Source organism: Opisthorchis viverrini, assembly GCF_000715545.1.
Source record: "Opisthorchis viverrini unplaced genomic scaffold opera_v5_372, whole genome shotgun sequence".
Classification (NCBI taxonomy): domain Eukaryota; kingdom Metazoa; phylum Platyhelminthes; class Trematoda; order Opisthorchiida; family Opisthorchiidae; genus Opisthorchis; species Opisthorchis viverrini.
Genome location: NW_008752030.1, coordinates 111,150 through 132,552, shown reverse-complemented (window position 1 = coordinate 132,552; position 21,403 = coordinate 111,150). Strand labels below are relative to the sequence as shown.

At 44.8% G+C, this 21,403-nt stretch overlaps 2 protein-coding genes across 2 annotated transcripts in view; one reads left to right on the top strand and one right to left on the bottom strand.

Moving 5' to 3' along the window:
* The window catches only part of T265_10485 (hypothetical protein), a gene marked incomplete at both ends in the record, with an annotated part of 26,066 nt that extends 25,902 nt beyond the window's left edge, over positions 1-164 (bottom strand). The window contains one exon of the mRNA XM_009176866.1: positions 10-164. Within this exon, the coding sequence (XP_009175130.1) occupies positions 10-164 (155 nt within the window). The remainder of the gene's footprint in view (positions 1-9) is intronic.
* Positions 1-21,062, top strand: part of T265_10483 (hypothetical protein) — a gene marked incomplete at both ends in the record, with an annotated part of 28,696 nt that extends 7,634 nt beyond the window's left edge. The window contains one exon of the mRNA XM_009176865.1: positions 20,796-21,062. Within this exon, the coding sequence (XP_009175129.1) occupies positions 20,796-21,062 (267 nt within the window). The remainder of the gene's footprint in view (positions 1-20,795) is intronic.
* Between the last annotated feature and the right edge of the window lie 341 nt (positions 21,063-21,403).

Sequence of the window (21,403 nt, the reverse complement as noted above, 5' to 3'; positions counted from 1 at the left end):
GTCACCTACCAGCAGGAGATAAGTGAGGTGGTAGTTGGAGGATAGTTGCTGAAGCGTTTGTATGATGAATTGGTCACCTTCAGAGGGACTCGAAGGGCTACGGTAGACCACCCCGAGAAGGAGAGAGTCGGACCCGCGCAGCGGGATTTGGACCCACAGTGCATCGCAAAAGGGTGCATGGATGGTGTCAGAGAGGACGATCGGGATTGGATTCACAGAGTGATACACAGGATCAAGGCTTTTGCCCAAGTTTCTCTGACCAGTTTTGTTCTTTTCGTTCGGCGGTTGTCAATCACCTGAAAGGTACAAGTGAAGAGGAGGGTGTAGCACTGCTCTTTAAGTTCTCAGCGCGGGGCAGTATTCTTGCCAGCGAAAGGACTCGCATAAACAAGTGTCCAGTAGTGAATTGAACTGGGTTCCAGAAGGAGCGTGGACAACCGTTGGAAAAAACTTTTCTGACATACCAAATACTCCATATGGGGAAATTTTTTGCTTGAGTAACATTGTTCCCGCCGTTTGTTTGCTGGGTCAATGTAGAGAAACCGGTTGGCCAAGCCTTGTTCAAACAGGACAGAGTTAAGAATTAGGTTCCCTCGAAGGTGTCGATACTCCAGGGGAAAGATATTGAGCACCGCGGGACGCGTTTCGTAGTCCACGGGTCTAAGGCTGGCAACCATTTCCGTAGCAGGTCCTCGGACATGCTCAACGAAGGTTGTGTCTTTCTTGGTTCCTAAGTAGAAAACTTGGGGACGTACTCAAAAAGTGGTCTGATATAGGTCCCGTGGAGTATTTGGAAGTCAATCCGTAAATAAGGAAACCGTCTTGCAGTGCTCGTTTGTAGTCCTTTAGTATTCAAAGAACGTTCAGGAAAGCTCAAAAGAACGCTTGTTATTGTTCAACTTTCAAAAACCATGTGCACATAGTTTGCACCAGTGCAGAAATTTCTGCATCATATCCGCCTCCGCGTAAGGAAATTTTCGCAGTGTCCGCAGATTTCTACACTCTGGTTTGAACCCAATGCGGAAATGAAACAAGTTTCCGTACGTACCTTGCACTCGGGTGAGTAAAAGCCGTACTCAGCACCGGAATTTCTGCACCTCGTTAAAGTTAGTTAGTTAGTTAGTTAAAGTAATCCGACGCGCGAATTAAGCCTATCGTGGGCATTTATTTCCTTCTCTACTACAATTCACAAGCTTCATAATCACCATGCTCCCCTACCGTGATGACCCATCTACCCTCACACCTATCCTCAGCATGTTACCTTCCAGGATATTAACAAGTGTTTCAAGTACATATTTTTATGTGAATGAAGTAAAAAAATTTGCAGGGAATCATTTATCATTCTTGTTCACCCGTTTCCGAACTTTTTGATGTTCGTTTCCTAGCCAGCGATAAACAATTCATTTGATCGCAAACTAATCAGTTGTCGCATCTCTAGGGAAAAATATAGTTTTTGAAGCTCATTCTGCCATTTTTGAAGTACCAAGGTATAAAATAACCATCAAGTGCTTACAAATAAGTCCTTTGGTCAGCCTGATTGATCTGAAGGTCCTCTTTTATTTATTCCGCGTCAGTTAAGTAGTACGGCGAGTTTTGGTGCAAACTTTCGCACTCGGGTGAGTAAAAGCCGTACTCAGCACCGGAATTTCTGCACCTCGTTCGCGCTTAGTTAAAGTAATCCGACGCGCGAATTAAGCCTATCATGGGCATTTATTTCCTTCTCTACTACAATTCACAAGCTTCATAATCACCATGCTCCCGTACCGCGATGACCCATCTACCCTCACACCTATCCTCAGCATGTTACCTTCCAGGATATTAACAAGTGTTTCAAGTACATATTTTTATGTGAATGAAGTAAAAAAATTTGCAGGGAATCATTTATCATTCTTGTTCACCCGTTTCCGAACTTTTTGATGTTCGTTTCCTAGCCAGCGATAAACAATTCATTTGATCGCAAACTAATCAGTTGTCGCATCTCTAGGGAAAAATATAGTTTTTGAAGCTCATTCTGCCATTTTTGAAGTACCAAGGTATAAAATAACCATCAAGTGCTTACAAATAAGTCCTTTGGTCAGCCTGATTGATCTGAAGGTCCTCTTTTATTTATTCCGCGTCAGTTAAGTAGTACGGCGAGTTTTGGTGCAAACGTTTGTGAAAGTATACTTACTAAATACAGTCGTACATCGACAAATTCTTTCAAGAGCCCTCTTTCCACTTTTTTAAAAGTACTCATCGTGACTACGACAAATACCAGATGTGCATACCGCGGATCGTCTCTGAGGTGTTTTTCGTACATTCATGGGTGGTAGGAGGTAGAAAGGGCTCATTGAGATCCTGGAAACTACTTTTAAGTGCTAAAGCGTTCATTTTCATATACACTCTCTGGAGCGACGAGCAAATCCGCTCCAATTTCTTTATAACAGTTAAAAAGTGGTAATTTACTCACTTAGGATCTGGTTGGCCGGTTCTTGGGCAGTTACATTGTCCTTGAATTTTGGAGCATTCGTTTTATAAAGTTGAGTATGTAGTTTGTGAAATAACCTGAGACTCGGCGTCGAACTTGTTGGTTCTAGACCACCAAGGACGGGAAGTGTTTTGTATTTGGAATTTCTGATAGAATTCAGATGGCCATAAAGGGATGAAACGTACGTTCTGCATATCATCGGGGCATCGCCCTTGACAGATTGCAAGTCAGAAATGAGAATGACACCCATTTTTGAGGCCATTGGCTTGATATCTCTGTGTAGCCACCACCACCTGATGTACTCTCCTAAATGGCTTTGTTCTCGAAGAACCTCTACGCGCAAAACGGACGAATTTTGGGTGCAATGACGATCACCTGAAATGAAAAAATATCGTTTACAATTTTCGTACGCGAAAAGAGACCAGGCATAAGGAACATAGAAGTACAACGGAACCCACTTTATCAGCCACGCGTGAAGACAATCAGGAGCTTCCCACGAATAATGGTGCTGCACACGAAAACAAAACCGCTTAAGTCGGCCGAAAGTTTACGCTACGTAGGGACATGAAATTGCGAGACAAATAAAGAAGCTTTGTTATTGCTTAAGGGTCGCAATCACATCCGGGTTGAGAGTTCTCCTTTACTGCAGAAGTTCCGTACAAAGTCCGCACAGGTTCTGCGCTCATGCGCGGGCGCGAGATAACTGGAAATATGATATGTTTACTTTTGCGTCTGATGGCTTATAAACCTTCAGTTCATGTTTACTAATAAACAACTTCGCAGTAAAGAAAAATCATCCTTTCAATGATAGCCTGTGTTGATTCATTGATCGTGTCACTGGCGCTCTGTTCTTCGGGGCCGACCATTTGATCATCTGGTATCCGTTCTCTTTACCGTAAAAATGGACGAAAATTTGGCTGGCCCGAGGTTGTAAACGAAGTTTCCGTCACCTTTCTTGTGAATGAAAATTCTCAACCCCTCTTTAGTCGCCCTGAAGTGTAAGTTATTGATAGCTTCATGCAGTCTGTAGAAAAGCAACAGCAGCATAGCTATACGTATGGTCCTGCTGATAAGCTGGCGTCCTATCTTTTCGGCCCCTCAAATGTTTCGTGATAGCAGTATCCGATATTTCTGGGCACGGAAGGTTGAGGAATGATCAAAGCTCCACTGGATTCGTAATCTTCAGCAAGATCTTAAAAAATGGAAACATATTTCACTGCTGACCTTGTGTGTGAGAACTGAACTGTGGTAATTAAGTTTCGTACGTATATCGGTACAACCCGACAAACTAGAAATCCAGAATTCAACGAAGAGTGGCAACCAGCACGTATGTATTCGAATTGGCGAATATGTACAGCATATGGAATATTAAAACAAGAGAATAAGGAATAGAGCAATGAATAGAGCATCAGTCATGTTCATCACATGAACCTACCTTTTTTTTCGAAAATACCGACTACCCATCAGGGAGGGACTTACCCTGAACAGAGCCAGAGTGGGTCTGAAAATTGTAATGGGCGCTTCTTGCCAGTCCCGATTCATAGACCTTGTTACGCCGAAACCTGATGGCAGCTCGCACTTTAGCTCCGTACTGCGTGCATCCTTGTGGCCACCACTAGGTGAAAATGATCAAGGCTATCCTCTTTCCGTTGTAACACGCTTCCATCTCGTTGCCCCTTGAAGAGCGATATCATTAATTACGAGCATATCGGAGCTGAACTCTTCCAGCATTTAGAATGAGATTGCACTGAAGATTTTACACCGGTACTAGTGACTGCCAGCCGCATTGATTGGAAAGCGTACAACAAACATCTGGAGCTCTAAAGTAACCCACACTCCACCAAAATAGAGCAGCCTAGATATATCGAAGGTGACCTTTTTCAGCATCGCTGATCCATGCATTAAGCTCACTTCATCATTCTACTGAGAAGCTGAACTTGCGCGCATGGAAGTGTTCCTTGGAGTCGCATACACCATATGGCCTCGCTAAAGCGACCAGCATCCCACCGTGCTTTCAGTATTGCTGAGACATCTTCTGGGCTACCTCACGTGATGGCCATTTTTGGGTGGAGCACGGCCCCATTTCTATGCTGACGATACAGCGAATAGCATTTCGTTCGATTTTTCCAATATAAAAAGCAAAAGTTATCAATATGCAATCAAACAAAAGGAACAAGAGGATAGCCAGTTGCGGATCCGGAAACCTAGTCAAGCACTCGGCTAAGCTCGGACATCAAGAAGCAGATGAAGGAAATCCGAACCACGGTTTAACACAATAATTCTTTCTATGATATACAGGTGGGTTCTAGTCTCAGGTATGCTACAGCCAGAGAAAACGGGAGAAAAAAATATTCACAGCCTTGTATGGCTCCGATATTATGAGTGTTTCATTTTACACTTGTGTGAATACCGAAATACAGGTCAATAAAGAACGCCGTCGGAAATGCATTAGGTAAGCTCCATTTCCTTAGTGAATTTGACTGAGATGGAGATATCAAATCACCCTGACAGTGATATTGTCCATCTTGAAGCTTGTGAGCTTAATCTCTAGGGTACGGACTGAATCGATCGCTCACGTCTTCCAAAATTTCCAACTTTTGCATATCAATGTCGACAGGGGAAAGTAGAGTTTCACTCGTGCTAATGGAGAAGGGCGTTCTGGATACCAAAACCGAGCTAATGTAGTTGTCCCCGGAAAAATCATTAAGGTGAGTAATGGAGCCCAAGAGGAACCATCGATAAGGATACGGTCGACCATTCAGATAGTACCAACAGGGAGTTTGATTACAAAAGCTCAAAAGTTATTAACTCCAAACCTGTTGCTCAAAATTGTTGATCTTTTGAGGCAAGCATCACTAGCAACGACTTCAGCTACACTACCAACAACGGACACAGTGGTGCAACCGAGACGTTTTATCGATCGCGTCAGCAAATAGGTGAAACCCCTCCTCGAATTGGCCCATTGCGACAGTCCTGTGCTGATTAGTCAAGATGGAGAGATGTAAAGAGAGCTGAGTTCGTCGATATGGTTCGAAAAATATCCTCAGCCAAGTGGGACCATCATACATCACCGAAATTGCTGTAGAAAAGCCATCAAGCATCCGGGCATCCAGTATCCAGCTTAATGGGACCATCTACATCACCGAAATTGCTGTAGAAAAGCCATCAAGCATCCGGGCATCCAGTATCCAGCTTAACCCTCACTTTTTCAATCAATTCAGAAGCATGGCCGACGATGTTGAGCTCTACCCAGACGCTACTGAAGGTTAAAAGTGGGCCTTTAATACTGTCAGACTTTTTGTATCTTTTGCACTCGTCTGTTTCCACAAAGCTGTTGTTTTTTGTGGTGGAGTCTTTCTCAACACCGAGGCACTTGGCCAAAGACAGCAGTTACTTGCAATGCATATAATCAGTATACAATAATGTATAGGCGGGGATGAACTGTAAGCGACGCCGGATAACTTATTTTCGGCATAAGTTGGCTTACTTCCTCAACGTGACCCTCGCTACAATATTCCCTCTTGAGAACGAATTTTACTTCCTACCTTGACCGCGTGTTTAACGCACCGAACTAACTGAGCCAAAACTTCAAGAGCCTGGATAAACTAACCCCTGAAATTATGTTATGCACGTAAAGCCTGCGGAAAACCGCACGTCCCTATCTAGTGGTCCTTCTGAGCGTGTAAAAGGCCAAGCAGAAGGAGCATAACTACAGAATTAAACACCATGCCATACAGACCTGTGCCTCTTTGAGAGGAAGACAATTAAGACTTCAGATTCACTCATCAGCTCGAATATACTGTTTAGAAACGGTTGAGAATGATTTTTTTGGTGACGAATAACGCTCAAATAGTACTAATTTGTCCGTCAAAAAGAACAGGTGGTTCAGAATGAATTATATCCGGGATCTGCCCAGGGCAGCTGCACGAAAGACCACAAGACAGGGCAGTTCCATAATCCTAAGTACCCCAGAATCTCCGCGGGGGAAACAAGATGAATTCCTCAAATCAGCTGGCAGTTACGAATTTCAAATTGACTTTCAAAGCTGATGCAATTATTGCTTGTCACCTTAAAACACCACCTTACCTGAAAGTTCTTCCCAAATTAAACCCGACTAGCACTAAAATGGGTAACGTCAGGTCAACCTGTGGTAGCTGGACTAGAATTTTAGCCCATTGTACTAGATTACACACAGAAGAAACAAGCCAGCCAACCAGATGAGCATAATTTTCCCTACTTCTCCCTTAATTGGCGGCCCTTTAAGGTAGTCGCTCCACGACCAGGTTCCTGGGAAGAACAGAGGTTTCACTATCTCAACAGGTACTTTAACCTCGCGATACCGCAAATGAGTCTACTGTCGGCACTAAATTTCCCCCTGCCATTTCGCTTCATTGATAACGATAGGACTAATAAATCAGCTCAAGAGTCAACTTGAGCTGGAAGACCAACTTCATTTCGTTATCAGAATCTAATCTACAAAGTCTCCCTAGAACTCAATACGTTGTTGTTCATGGTCTGGCTAAGGCATTTAATATTTCTAAGGCGGCTGATGCAAAGCTAGGTCAGCACAGCCGCAGCATACCGTTAAAAGGCGCGCCATCCAGGGAGAGTGTATTGCAATACGCGATTAAATTGCGAGAGCTGAATTTTAGGAGTTATCCGCACTAACTTGCAACGCCTATGTGGTTGCTCTACTTGATTTTTCCTCTCCAGCTTAACGCAAATACAACATGGCCCTACACCCAAGCGTTCAAAATTGAAAAGCTTCCACGGGTTGCATAATGTTGCACACGAGCCATGGACCTCAGACTAACAGGTCTAGATAGATTCACAATTATATTTTAAGTGGCATAACTGAAAAACTGACTCCAAATCACTGCCAGTAAGCCTAATCGCTCTACTGGCCTTCTATTCGAGACAAAGATAAAATGTTGTGCACAACGCTGACTGATAAAACAGAGGACGCCGTTAGGCTGGCAAATATATGAAATGAAAAACTCTGAAAACTTTGTCAGATGCGAGTGGACCGCTGCATCGGAGATGGTTGTATTGGAAACACTTTCGAGGTTTGGCCAAGAACTTCGGTAAATGGCTCCTTAATGTTCCCATGATGGACAAAAGAGTTTGCTACGCGCTCGACTGCTACGTCTTTAGTGGGACAGCTGCACCGAGTGGCTCCTTGCTTTTGTTTACGTGTAAACGATTAAAAATATAGCTGGATGATCATGAGGATTCTAATTGTGTACTGATGACTGGCCATGACGAGGCCGTAGTTAGGCGACACGAATGGTGAGAGGCGTAAGATAGGCCTGCAGATGAAGAAATAATTTTGCGCAGAATTCATTTGTCCAGAAATACCGATAATTTGGATCCGTTTTTAGGCTGCAGACCAATGGCCATTTTTTCTCAGGAGGTACGCACATGTGCCCATAACACACTGCTACCGCTAAACTGACTGGAGACAAAATATCTGAAATTTTACTGTCCACCATGCCCAACAAATACGTAGTCAAATGCGCGTGCACAAAGGGAAAAAAACGTGACCCACAGTTTTCCATTCCTTACGGAAGTGTCGTCTTTTTTAACTCAGAGAAGCGGTAGGGTGCCGATTTCTTTGGGTGAGGGGAGATGAGTAAATTAGGGTTGGAGATTTAGTCATTATGTTGCTGGAAAAGATCGGCAAAAGATTTATTTTGACGGCGACGGCGGGTGACTTTTTTGACCTACCCTTAGGCAACAAAGGGCTAGGGCATCTCAGAATTCTTCACAGCCTCCGATCCCCTTAAAGAAGGCGATGTTGGGATATTAGGCAACTTTAAAAGGAAGGGGCTAGCACAAGCAGGAGACGGGGCGCTAAGCAGTGGTAAGTAAACAAACTTTTGGAGCCTGGGAAAGGCATGTTGTACGCCAACCAAAATCTTGAGATAGCAATCGTTAACCGGAGTAAAAAAGGTCATCCAAACAGCTTTTGTGGTCATCTTTACAGAGCAGATAAAATATCTTTGGAAGAGGGCTGCAAGGATACAAGCTATTTTGGGCGGTGCAAGGTTGTTGGACGGATACTCAACCCAGAGAAAACTGGATGTAAGGTCAGAAAGAAGGATGGGTTACTCCACACTCAGAAATTGAAGTCCGGTTTGCGAAAACGCCGATGGACCATCTTAATAGGTGGTAGAGAGAAATGAGTGCTTTTCAACCATTTGGTGATTTTTAACCGACCTCATGATGACTGTTTTGGGGGCCAAAGATTTTGACCGACATTTGAACACCCAAATTTCCACCGAAATTTTGGTGAGAACTTACTTGCTTTGCGTTTCTTGTGTTGGATTATGAAATATTCTTAAATGGAATCATTACGCCGTTGCTGTCTGTGCAAACTCATAATGGAGCAGTCATTCGCGACCTAGGTTAGAAAAAGTTTCTTTTCGTTTCGACAGACGTCCTGCAAGACAAATTTATGGAGCTCGTCACAGCTGGTAAGGTGGATGGGTTTTTATTACGCCCAACACATGGGTGCCCGTTGAGGTTCTATCTTTTTTGTACAATATTTTACGATAACGTTCATCGATAATTTCATGGAAAAATCAGTGGTTCTGTTAGCAAGCAAGCAGACAACACAAGCCATTGCCATTTCATTGGTGTTTTGGAGCAAATTCGGCGGATTTATGTAATGTTATCTGATCACGTAAGACGCTTGGTTGGAAACCACTGAAACATTGGTAAGCCATGGGACCGGTTAGGGCAGCCACACACCATCATCGCTGCCTAGTGCGAGGGTCGGTAGGTTGTCCCACACATGAACGTTTTGTGGGAGTCAGCTGTAGTTCTTAGGACAGTAGAATTGGTGAAAGAATCGTTAAAAATTAAGACCAGCATATCACAGGGATATTTTTGGTCCATTAAGCGTGTGGCTTGGTTAGTTGCTGCCATTCAGATGAGACAAGAAGAGAGTGTTATCTAGATTGGAGACAAAAAATAGGAAAAAGAGCCAAAAGTGCCTACTATAGGAAGAGAGTGTGGCCAAAATAGAGACGAAAAATAGGAAAAAGAGCCAAAAGTGCCTACTATAGGGCGCTTGGGCTGTGGCTCGAATTAAATTCGGGCAAGAGTGTTTGTGACTTCCATCCACAGCATAGAGGCAACACTAGTCTTATTTCGGAACAGATGATCTACATTCCGGTAGGGGGTCACGAAGTGTTGTCAACGCAAGCGGGTGTAAATATATGTGCATAAGAGTGATTTGCGCGAGCAGGGTGGTGCGTCACAAGGGTCATAGTTGGTTGTTTAATCATCAGAGATGCTGAGTGTGAGCAGATGGTCAACAACATTGTGGCTAGAGCGTGTGCCTTCGCGGGTAGTTGTATGACCAGGCAATTAAGTGGCAAGAATCCGCAGAGGCACTAACATTACACAATACAGCGTGCTACAAGGGGGAAGAAAAACAAGCCATTATAAATGGCTTTCGGAATGATTTGGTAATGTCCATTCAGAAAGTGAACTTGAGAGATTCACTGGAAGACAAGTTACCAGTGAGGAACTACGATGAACTGTAGCCTACTTGCTGCAGACATGGATGAATTTCTAAAGTCACACGCTCAACAACCATGGTGCTAATCATTCCCGAAAGTTAGAATTGGTCAAGAAAAATTAATAACTTAAAGCGTGCGGGGACAGATAAGAGAAAATCGTGAGTTGCGTAGTCGTTCTGCATGTTTAGACGGTGAGGTATCCTCAACACAATTCTGGGAAAAGAGCGTACATTCCGCAAAACGAATTGTGTCGGGGCGTTTCAAAGCGTGTATTTTCATTTAGACTGAGTAGCAATTTTTCTATGTTATGAGTAACGTTTTGAGCAAATAAGAGGATGTTCTGGGAAATATGTTACAAATGAGGAGTAGTGGGCCGTAGCTGAGAAAGACTTGTTAACCCTGCGTCCTGCCGCATAGTTGCGCGGTCTGTTGACAGCTTGGAGAACAAGAGAAGAATTGGTAGCATTTTGGCAATATCACGTGGATATCCGCTGAAGGACATCTGTTTGTGGAGTGATGATATAGAGTAAGTTTTCTGGTCATTAGAGACAGTTAGATCAAACCAGTTACGGCTGTCCTAGTCACCTATGCATACCTATATGGACATGATTCTTGAAGTAAAGGTATGTGGCGGTGCATCGGCATGAACTAAGGCAGACATGCGAAAGAGCCTCTGGGGAGTCGAGGAGTTAGACACACTTGATAAACGTGTCTGATATGTGAAGGCGCTTTTTAGCCATTACGCAATACTAAACATCACAAAATGGTCGGTTTATGAGCAGAGCCATGGGAGCTATTGATCAACGTCCTAAAAGGAGCATTAATTTGTTAGGACCGCTACTGCGATTCACCATGGAGTGGTTCAATTTTACGTTGGCATCGTCACCGGCCGTAAAATTCCAGTGCCCGTCTTACAATGGTTATAGCTGGCATAGTTTTGTACAATGGTGATTGGGAAAGGTTGTGCAGAGAGCTACAAAGGCATCAGCTGATATAATTGATGCGTAAACAGAGAATTGCTAGTAGACTTTTAATGAAAGAGACTGGAAGTCAACGGCTTGGACGCACCAGCACCATTTAGTGCCCAACTGGGCGGGGTTTATAATGTCTCTACCACTGATTTGTCCCATCTCAGGGTGCCTACCAAAAAAGATGGCAATTTCAATTGCGGTTGAGTCTTCTAGTGATGACTCTCATAGTGCGCTCACGATTTGTTGACTTCTGTTGACTCTTCTGCAGCATTCTTGCAAGTGTTCGCAATGGGCTCTTTGAGGCAGCCTAACAACGGTTTTCTATAGAGGGAAATGTTGGTAGCTCAGGTAGCGTAGACGGTGGTCGCTGGCTTGTTCGCTGAGCTGGGCAATTTGATTGCAAACGTTTCATCACGAATCGAGGTGAAGTCATCATTGTGCTATTGTGTAGCGTAGGAGTGCGTGGCGGTGCGTTGATGGTTGTGTGTGTTAAGTTACTAAGTCAAAACAACCTGTTGATTGTCATCAGTTCATTTTCCGTGAACGAGTTAATTGTTCTGAGAACCACTCAACAAACTACAGAATTACCGATCTGATGCTTTCACGAGGCTTGAGAGGTTCCCCAAAGATATCACAGCCGAACACTGAAAGACTCAAAGTCTTCAGCAAGCAGCGACCAACTTTTTACACATATAGCAATATACAACAGCATCCTTAACTCGAACTTTGACGGCGCCACAAAAGATGAAATTTATCAGTCTTTTCTGCCCAAGGGAAGCTGTATCGTCTACGTGCTCCCTACTTTTGAGCGAACACCTTGGGGGAAGCCTGAGTACACAGGCGTTGGGGGTCTGTGATGAGTCTTCCATTTTCTCATCGGTGACGAAGCTGAGGAGGAATCGCAATAAGCGACACACTTACACGACCCGCCTTCATGTAATAAACTCAAACAAGAGCTTCCAGTACAACTTCCATATCCGTGGGCATCCCCTTGAGGAGGGCCAAGAATGTATGGAAGTAACTGCAGCCGCGCAACCATTGTCATGGTGTTCAAATGTTTATAGAATCAACTGAAGTAGATATACAGTGAATTTAGTATTCATTACTGCAAACTGATAGCTTTGACACCGAGCACCCACCCGCTCACTAGACTTTTGCCGCGGCTGCAATAATGAGTAAGCGTTTGTCAAAGTGTAAAGTCCCTGAATCCCAGAACCCATTTTTATACCTCTTGATCTTACGACTGCTCTGTGTGCACCCACCTCTTGTTCTAACTTTGCTGCGTCCATCACAGCTGTACAAGTGAATCAAATAGAAAAAACCTAATTTGCTACTATTTGTTTCATAATTTTTCGGGGCTGAGATGGCAAAGCCTTAGTGCACGCGGCCATGATGGTGCAGGGATATCGTTGGCCGTTAGATTAAGCTATCATGCATTGCCTCAGCTCCAGTCAGCGGCGCGCGTATATCCGGACTTAGCAGTTGCAGGATGTAGCTGAGGTGAACGGCAGCGCTTAAGTTTATCGGGCTGATTTCCCGTCAATTCTATCGCGCTTGGTGATTTCATGGAGCTCATTGGTCTGAAGCTATTTGATGGCAAAAACGTCTAACCGGGACGGTGAAAAAGGACATACAGACATATGAAAAGGTTGCATTATTCTCTGGTTAGTTGTGCATAACTGATAATGGGAACCATTCACGCAGATGTACATTTGCATCCATGTTGCGCAATGCACTAACTTATTTTCGGTTATTGAACTGTATTTGGTGCGGCTGAAATTTAGTGAACCAGCTCATTCACATCCGGCTAGACCTGACAAATATAGCGGCTTCAAATATGATTTAGGTAATTAACTGGATGAACCTGTAGCTTGTCCAGTCTGATTAGTGTAACCGCATCCACTGTCTCAGTCATGGTCTGTTTTGTTCCACATACCACAACATGCATCATAAAACAACGTTGATGATTATTACCGGTTTGAATGCACACCGTGTCTTACAAGTGCTAGGCAGAAATGGTTGCTGATTCCGTGGAATAACCCTGCAGTTCTTCGCTGAAAGGGTCTTGAAGTAGAATAGTGATGTAGTTTTCTTCTGTGAGGAAGGGTGTCAACGGGTACTTGGAAGCTTCCCAGCTTGCCCTGGGAGAGTAGACTTGCAAAAGATTTCACGACAGGCAGTGCGTTGAAGGATGGAGATCCGGCGGATTACAAAATCTATTTGTTTGTCTCATGAGAAAATGGCCGGCAAATGGTCCGAATTAATGTGCATGACTCCGAGGTGTGCCATTCTTTTGCGGACTTGAGCCTAACAATTAAAGTGACACGCCATTTTGTAACAACTGTGATGGTAAGGCAACTGCAGAAGGTGCGGTAAAACACTTGTGAATGGCAAGCAACCTGCGGGTCGCAAGCCTAGAGTGACGCAATCACTTAACCTTATAGAGGTGAGAGAATATTATCCGCAATTTATCGTTTATTTCCCGAAGTTTGGTGGAGGTAGACGGGTGGCTTACGAAACAAGAGAAAGGGAGCTCTACTAGAACCAGCCAAAGAAAAATCTAGAGCTTGTGGCATTCCATATAAGAAGGCGGAGTGAAACACACTCGAGGTCCATATAGAGACGTTGATGTCAGTTGCAGCAAGTTGTTGAGGTTGTACGGGAGTTAGATGAACGCAGCAAGCACTTGCTCTACACCACTTTGAGTGTCGTGGGTAGCTGAGGGACTTGCAGAACAAGCGCTCGAATTACTCTTTTTTGAATTATTTTCTTGCCACTCAAAAATACCTATTTTGGTGAGCGGACTGCGGATAAGAATGATGTTTAACTGGATACAAGCGTCCGTGTGGGTTCTAGGTAGGCCATGACAGCACGGTTAATTAGTTTACGCGTTCAGGAGAGCGGTAACGTAGTCTTTCGGGGTACCGAGCCAAACAGCACACAGCATGTTGGAGTAAGCATGTTTACCTGCCCAGAAGTGATATCTTACCCGCAATTAGGACAAAGATGAGACATGCTGAATGAGAGACACTGATAGATGCTGGATGTCCGGAGCATACGCTTCAGGGCAGCAAACGATAGTAATTGCCGATTAGCTCCAGTAATATGGAAACACGTATTTATAGCTTTTCGCGTTTGACGTGAGGTTAAAAAAGTAACTATACAGGTCGGGAAAGGGGCTAGTCAGACCAGACTGAAAAAGTTACAGGTCGGAAAGGGGCTAGTCAGACCAGACTGAAAAAGTTCATTTACTTTTGAGGTGGTCTCAATTTAGCAATCAAGCACGTACGCTCTATGGGCGGACTGGGGAATAGGCGCCATAATCATATGTGCACTTACCTTGGGGACGAGCCTCAATATCATCACAGCGCAGCAAACAAGTTCCGACAACAGAAAGAACAACAGGATATCACACGTGATATTTCGCGCACCAACCGTTATTGCGGACAGTAAGCAGGTCAAGAATCAGCCAAAAACCGAATGCGGTGTCCCTTGGCCGCCATCTGGTTTGAGATGCAGTATACTTGATAAATGGTAAAAGGTTAGAAATAACAGACGTCTGTCTGGCTTTGGGACAGAAGGATTTGGCCGCGAAAAATCCTCCGCATAGTGACGGTTGTGATCTTCCTGGGTCCGAGCATCTGTATGCTACCCACCACAATTTATCTGTTTACTCAAACCACTAATAATGGATAGCGGTGGTTTGTGAACATGCATAAGGGGCATGCCTTTTTGACGGATGGCAAAGCAATTCAAAGAAACATCAGTGTATTGCGATACCTTACGTAGGGCGTGCGCCAGCGTAACTCAATGGTGCACTCGCTTTCTAGGGTGACCATTTGCGCTCTCTAGGCGCTCGTTGGTCACGTCGCGAAAAATGAACCTTCTCGGATTGAGCGTACCCAGCTTATATGCAAGTGGTGTACAAGCCCTGAACCGTCAGGCAGGAGACAATTCGTGGTTACGTGCCGCGCAGCAGTTGCGGATTCTGATGGTATTATGATAAACGAATAGAGCTAATATACCGCATTGTCCAGTCGAGTCACACGGCATTTACTATATCTGAAAGGCGTCAATACAACGCTAGCTGCTGACTTCTGAAGAAAAATATGTGGCTTCATTGACCTTCAGCAGACTGCAGCACAAACCTTCTTCCGGTCTCTCAGAGTTTTTCCAGGACCAAAGGCATATCACCTACCGCAATAAAACCACACAATACGGCACCTGCTCAATAGGGCTGGTCGACACTTCCAGCGACAAGCGCACACAAACTGAGTGGTAAGGATCTTGTCGCACTCACTGGCTACAAACTGCCGCGCTTCGCACGACGGCTTTCCATACTTAGGCCGGATCTTGCAGGTTCTCAGGTCCTCTTCGGTTAGCTGTCGACTTACAGGAAGTCGATCGTAGAAAAACTTGGAAACTATATAGTTGTGTTTAAGATAATACTAGGTGAATGCGAGATAGTTCCCCTGCATTCGTGGACAAAAAGCACCGGACAACTAGCTCTCCGTGTAGGCCTACTCCATTCCTCGGATTTCCCAACTTTCCGTTTGTCTTGAAGGCCGCATGCTTCACTTGCTCTACATCCATTGGTAACGCAAAATGGTGTTGGCGCTACTGTCGCCAGATGAACATACAAATACAACTCAGCTATCCTCCGCGTATTCGTTTAATGCCTTTTCAAATGCCGTGGAGAACGAAGAGGATATGGTTCCTAATTTCCAAGCAAACACACGTAAGGCCTTTGCACAGCAAATTTACAGCTAAATGCGCTGCATAAATTTTGAGGAAATCTTGTTTAAAACTAATTGCCAAAAATAAACGTAGATCTGGCTGACTTCTGCTTAAGCATATATGGAGCAATATTTCCACGTAAAAAGTCTTACTATACTCACAATGGTTCCGCAGGCTGCTCACAGACCGGACAGTTCTCTGTCAATCGATCAGAACAATGGGAAAGTTCTCCCAAGTTATTTTTATCAACATTTCACCCACCTCTCTGATGGTTTATGTAAGTGCTTATTGGCTTGTTATCCCACTATCTCATCGAACCTGAGGGCGCTAAGGGCAACGGTAAAGAAAGCGGAAATGTGAAGTTGAAGCTTTGAACTACGCTTCATCTGAAAACTATAGTCGGGTGCAGTTATGCTTACCCATATGTGCTTGTCCAAATATTCCTTACAGCAGCCCTGGTCCATCAACAATAACAAGAACAACAAAGCCAGCTGGATGCCTAATGTTTGAGCTTAAAACTTTGCACGCAGGCTTCGCAGAACTCATACTCATGTCACTTTCTTTTGGGTAGTGTCCGCGGTCCTGGGTCAAGTGTGCCCGCGAATCTATGAGAAAGTGAGGAAAAACTTTACTTAAATTCTGTTGTTGTTATTTTCGGTCTTGAAAGCATGGGACTTTGAGGGACCGAGCCTGGAAAAACGAGGCGATTTTCAGCCTCGATGCTGCCAAGCTCGGTGCCTGTATGTATGACAGCCTAATGTGCTTAGCTTCACGGTTTGAAGGTGGACGACAGGCTGCCGAAGACAGTGAATGCAGGCGCGGGAGCAGTTGAAATTTTTTTACCACAAAGAGACACCTGCACCATCCAGAAGCAAAATATAGACGCATACCAGGCTCCGAGGGAGAACCTCCCAGAAACAAACAATGGCCACTGGAAATGCTAATGCCAGAGGTAAACAAGTACACTGTAGGGGCACATTCGAAGCTGTTGAATCAGGACTGTCTAATTTGGGCCACGGCGGAAATAGCGTTGAAGTGTCTGTGGAAAAACTTCACGATACTCAAAAGTCAGCTAACCTTTCGCCACCTTCCATAATTGCAGATACAGATACCTGCCTAACTGAAGTCTTTGAGGGGGATCTGGGTCCATTGTTGCTCTATTTTTCGGATTGACTCAAACCTCATTGGGGCAGGTTGGGTTGCCATACACTTGCATGCAACCCTGTTTATCTCGATTGAAATATCTGACAACACTTCTACTAATCTTTTTGATGCACTGCGAGTTCACATCCCGCCGCGTTTGATTGATTCCCCGCTTTTTGAGATGGCCGTTATTTGCCCCTCAATTCCACCGAAAGATAACCCATTTATCAATTCTGCTCAAGCTGCCATCTGGAGCAACCTCAGACGATAGATAGGTTTAACTCTTCGAGAGCTCCATGGATGGAATTTAAGCATATGGAGGCTGGTGGATATTCTGCATTGTGACCGACAAAATTCGTTCAACAATGCGCTTAGGCTCAGCATGTCGTAGCACCCACCAGGTACTGCTCAGACGAACTACCATTCTTACTTGATTTGATCAAAACTAACGGAAGAAAATTCGTCAGTCGGACGTTAACAAAGGCTCAAAAGGGACATAATGACCTATAGGTGCTGTCATTTTACTTTACTTGCTACTGGGCCAGAATCTTGAGCGTTCAAGCGTTAGAAACTTCTATTTTGTAGACTTCTCAGGAGTGATCAACTTCGTTGATTGGAATAAATTTGGATTAGACCCAGTGGAGATGACGCACGGGACAGTTGATTGAAAAATTCACGAGGCTCGCGGTATTCATCATGGAGAAACCGTAGCGCAGATGAACGGATCAAATACTACGCAAAAGAAGCCAGTTTCTTCTGAAAACGAGGGCCTCATTATTCCAAAACGTAACCGGCATTTCGTCAAACGTGGAGCCACCGTAAATCAGAGGTCCGCCGGTGGTGCATTCGAAGACAGGCCACGATTATAGACGTGGTCCGGAAAAGCAAATGAGGGAAAGCTCCGAAAATCAACCCAACTAACTCCTCCCTGAGGGACAGAAACAGAAAACTCACGAGTAATACAGTAATCGTATTAGAAGCCTATAGAGAGCACTACACAGGAGTGTACCATTTCCCAGATACATCATCATTGCTAAAGTCGGCGAGGTCCGACAACAAGCAAGCGCCAGCCAACTCGATCTTTACCGATGATGTTGGTGAACCCTTGCACAGGCCAAACTCCAACTATGTGAGGGAAATGCGACTCATCTAAGGTGTTTCGTTGGTGGGCGACGAAAGCAACCCGCTCCATGACTGGAGGGAAGCGACTGTTACACTAATCTATAAAACGTGACCGCTTATCGCCCTGCCGCTACGGGCATATCGTGCAGGGTGGTTGACAGCATCCTAAAGCGGGCCATTTGCCGTCGTATCACTGGTAACAAGCTCAAACCTCAGGAGGAATTCGGATTCTTATCAAAGCTTTCTTGCTTGACGAACATGCTGGTATTCGTATGGAGCTTGACGATGCACAAAGCAAAATATTCATAACGGATGCCATATTTTTGACTTCTCGGTAGCGTTTGATTAAGTACAAAATTTTTGCTATGCTACGGCCTCGAGTTTTGCGCGACCGAATGAGAAATTCTTACAGGTTTGAACATTTTGGTTGAAAGTTGGGACAAAATACTGTTCTTCTGTGACGATCTCCAATAAGGCCATTCAGAACTCCGTCTTGGAACGAGTCCTCTTTTTTATGTACTTCAACGTCAGTAGTAAACGTCTACTAGTTCCGAACGACTCGAAATCCTGATTGCCCTCTAAATGGATTTGTGCGCTGCAAATCAGGATTCGACAGACTAGCGCCATCCTCCTAACGACAGAATGTGTCCATATGTCCTTCGCAGGAGGCTCAGAGGACGACTTTATCCTGCGTGGTGAGGATGGATTAGCAGGTGTAGATACCAAAACATTTAGGCATATTGCTATCATAAAAAGGTCCTTCTGACCTCAGAAAAATCGGCTGACCATTCTACGAATAGGTGGTCTATACACCCCACGTCGGACTGCTTCTTGAATATGCCAACCAGGCTGTCCAAAAGGACTTAACTATCACTACGCGTGCACAGCAAAGCGCTACGAAGATTGCTGCCAGCTTCATATTTGTTGGGGATGAAGCGTTTCTCAGGGTATTTGAAGTTTTCCCCTCGAATGTCGTCTCCTGCGAGAGGATATAACACCCACATATATTCCAGTTTGGAGGCTTTGTTAAAAAATCTCCGCTGCTGACTCAATCACCATATCACAGGACATGGCATGAGCATTTTAAAGCCCAGTGCATTCTTTTATTAGGCAGCAATTTTTCTCATTACAGGTAGCCCAAAACAGTTGGATGCCTTTTTATATTAATCCCTCCCCTGAGAACCTGAATTGGGGTGCTACAAATCTTTTACTTGTTCCTTTCGTTAAATGGGGCCCTTGAAAGACGAGAACAAACTCGAATTGGGTAGCACGTTAGAAAGCTTTGAACCTGTGTATCAATCAAAGATTCACGGATTTACGGGTTTATACAAATGCTCGAGGGCTTCGCCTAAATTTTCTGGGTCGGTTTTGTTTTTGTCGTTCAGCCACTGTCGTTTACCTGAAGGCCACAAATGAAAAAATGGTCTAAGACTGCTCCTTAATCTTCCAGCGCGGGGCAGTGTGCTTACAGGCGCGAGAACCCGCATAAATGCCTAATAGTGTTTTGAATTGCGCTCTAGAGGGAGCGTGAACAACCGACGGAGGAAGACGCACGAAAGACAGCACCCTCATTGAGAGTGTCCAGCGAGCCGCTAAGAGAATGGTTGCCGGCCTCAAATCCGTGGAAGACCTAATTTTACTTACGCCCTGTTTGAACAAAGCTTGACAAACAGGTTTTTCACTGTTGACCCGGCAGACACACGGCGGGGATATATCCAAGCTCAGAGCGCACACTTTCAACACGTAAAATTTTTCTCGTTTAGGTAGGTAGTTGCATGAAATGACCTTCCTCGACGGTTCCCAAAACCCTATCTGGGACCCAGTTCAAAGCACTATTAGAAATGTTTTTACGAGAGTCCCCATGCTGGGAAGCATGGTGCTCCGCGGTAAGATCTTCAAAAGCACTGTTGCACCTTTTTTCCGTTTGCGCCATGAACTCGTGAATGCACAACAACAATTCTTGACAAAAGCCAAAGAGATTTGACCGCAAGATCCCAATAGTAAACTGGTCTGTGATGTTAAACAATGAAACCAGTTTCCTTGAGGCCGTGTATTCATGGTTCACGAACTTGCAGTACCTAACGCAAAGTGTTTCGTCTTTTGGATCTTAATTGGGAGCTGTTGTTTTAATTTGCTAAAACTTATACTCCGACGCTTAGCACAAAGTCAACCAATGTTGTCGTGCTCCGCTGCGCCTGGCCGCTCAGTACTCGCACAATGGAATTGAAATTTCGAAAGTTATCACGTGTCTCTGATGGGATGAGGTAACCGGGCAATAGAGTCGAGAGTACCAGTTCAAACTTTTAAGCCCGGTTTAGCCATCCCGGGGTCGCAGTGATGCTGGAAATTTTTCCCACAAAAAATTTCAGCAAGAGGAAATGACTGTCTTAGTGAACCATGAAATTTAGTGGACATAAACCTATGAACGTAGGTTAGGACGGCTGTGAGCGAACACGCAACGAAATGCAACATGTTGACGTAGAAAGTGTGACCAATTTTGTAGAAGTGTTGAAGCTTCAACCCTCAGCTAGCTGAGAGTACTGTGCAGAAACTCGTCACCCATGTACACAGTCACCGTCCTGCGATCCGGACCAGGTTGCTAGTGTATCAAAGCCATAGAGGCCCAATGTCACAATGGTGTATAAACTGGTGCCTAGCTACAAATGGTCATTCCTCGCTTGTTCCGCTTGCGGTCCGGGTGCCCACGACATGCAGAACGCGAACAGTACGGTGTCCACGACGGTACGGGCAATTATGCCAAAGCCAAGTACCTCATCCAGTGAAATAGTGTCAAGTAAGGTGGTTTTGTGATATAATGTCTTGTAGGTTCACAGAATTTATTCGTCGGACGAACGCAACGTAACCAGACAGATGATGGAGTACTTTTCCGGTCATGAGTATCGTTCCTTCGCGGAATTCCAGTCCAAGCTGCGAGAATTCCAACGGGGAACGGGCACGTGTTATGCCCGCCGGCATAGTTTGTCGGCGGCTAAGTATGAACAGAATGTCGGTAAAGTGCTTCCACCATCCGGCGGGTATGCGTTTGTGGTGTACAAATGTGTACATGCGCGTTCTCACTGGAAAATGGTCTAAGACTGCTCCTTAATCTTCCAGCGCGGGGCAGTGTGCTTACAGGCGCGAGAACCCGCATAAATGCCTAATAGTGTTTTGAATTGCGCTCTAGAGGGAGCGTGAACAACCGACGGAGGAAGACGCACGAAAGACAGCACCCTCATTGAGAGTGTCCAGCGAGCCGCTAAGAGAATGGTTGCCGGCCTCAAATCCGTGGACTACGAAACGCGTCTCACGATGCGTGATCTCTTTCCCCTGGAGTACCTTCGCCTCAGGGGGGACCTAATTCTTACTTACGCCCTGTTTGAACAAAGCTTGGCAAACAGGTTTTTTACCGTTGACCCAGCAAACACCCGGCGGGG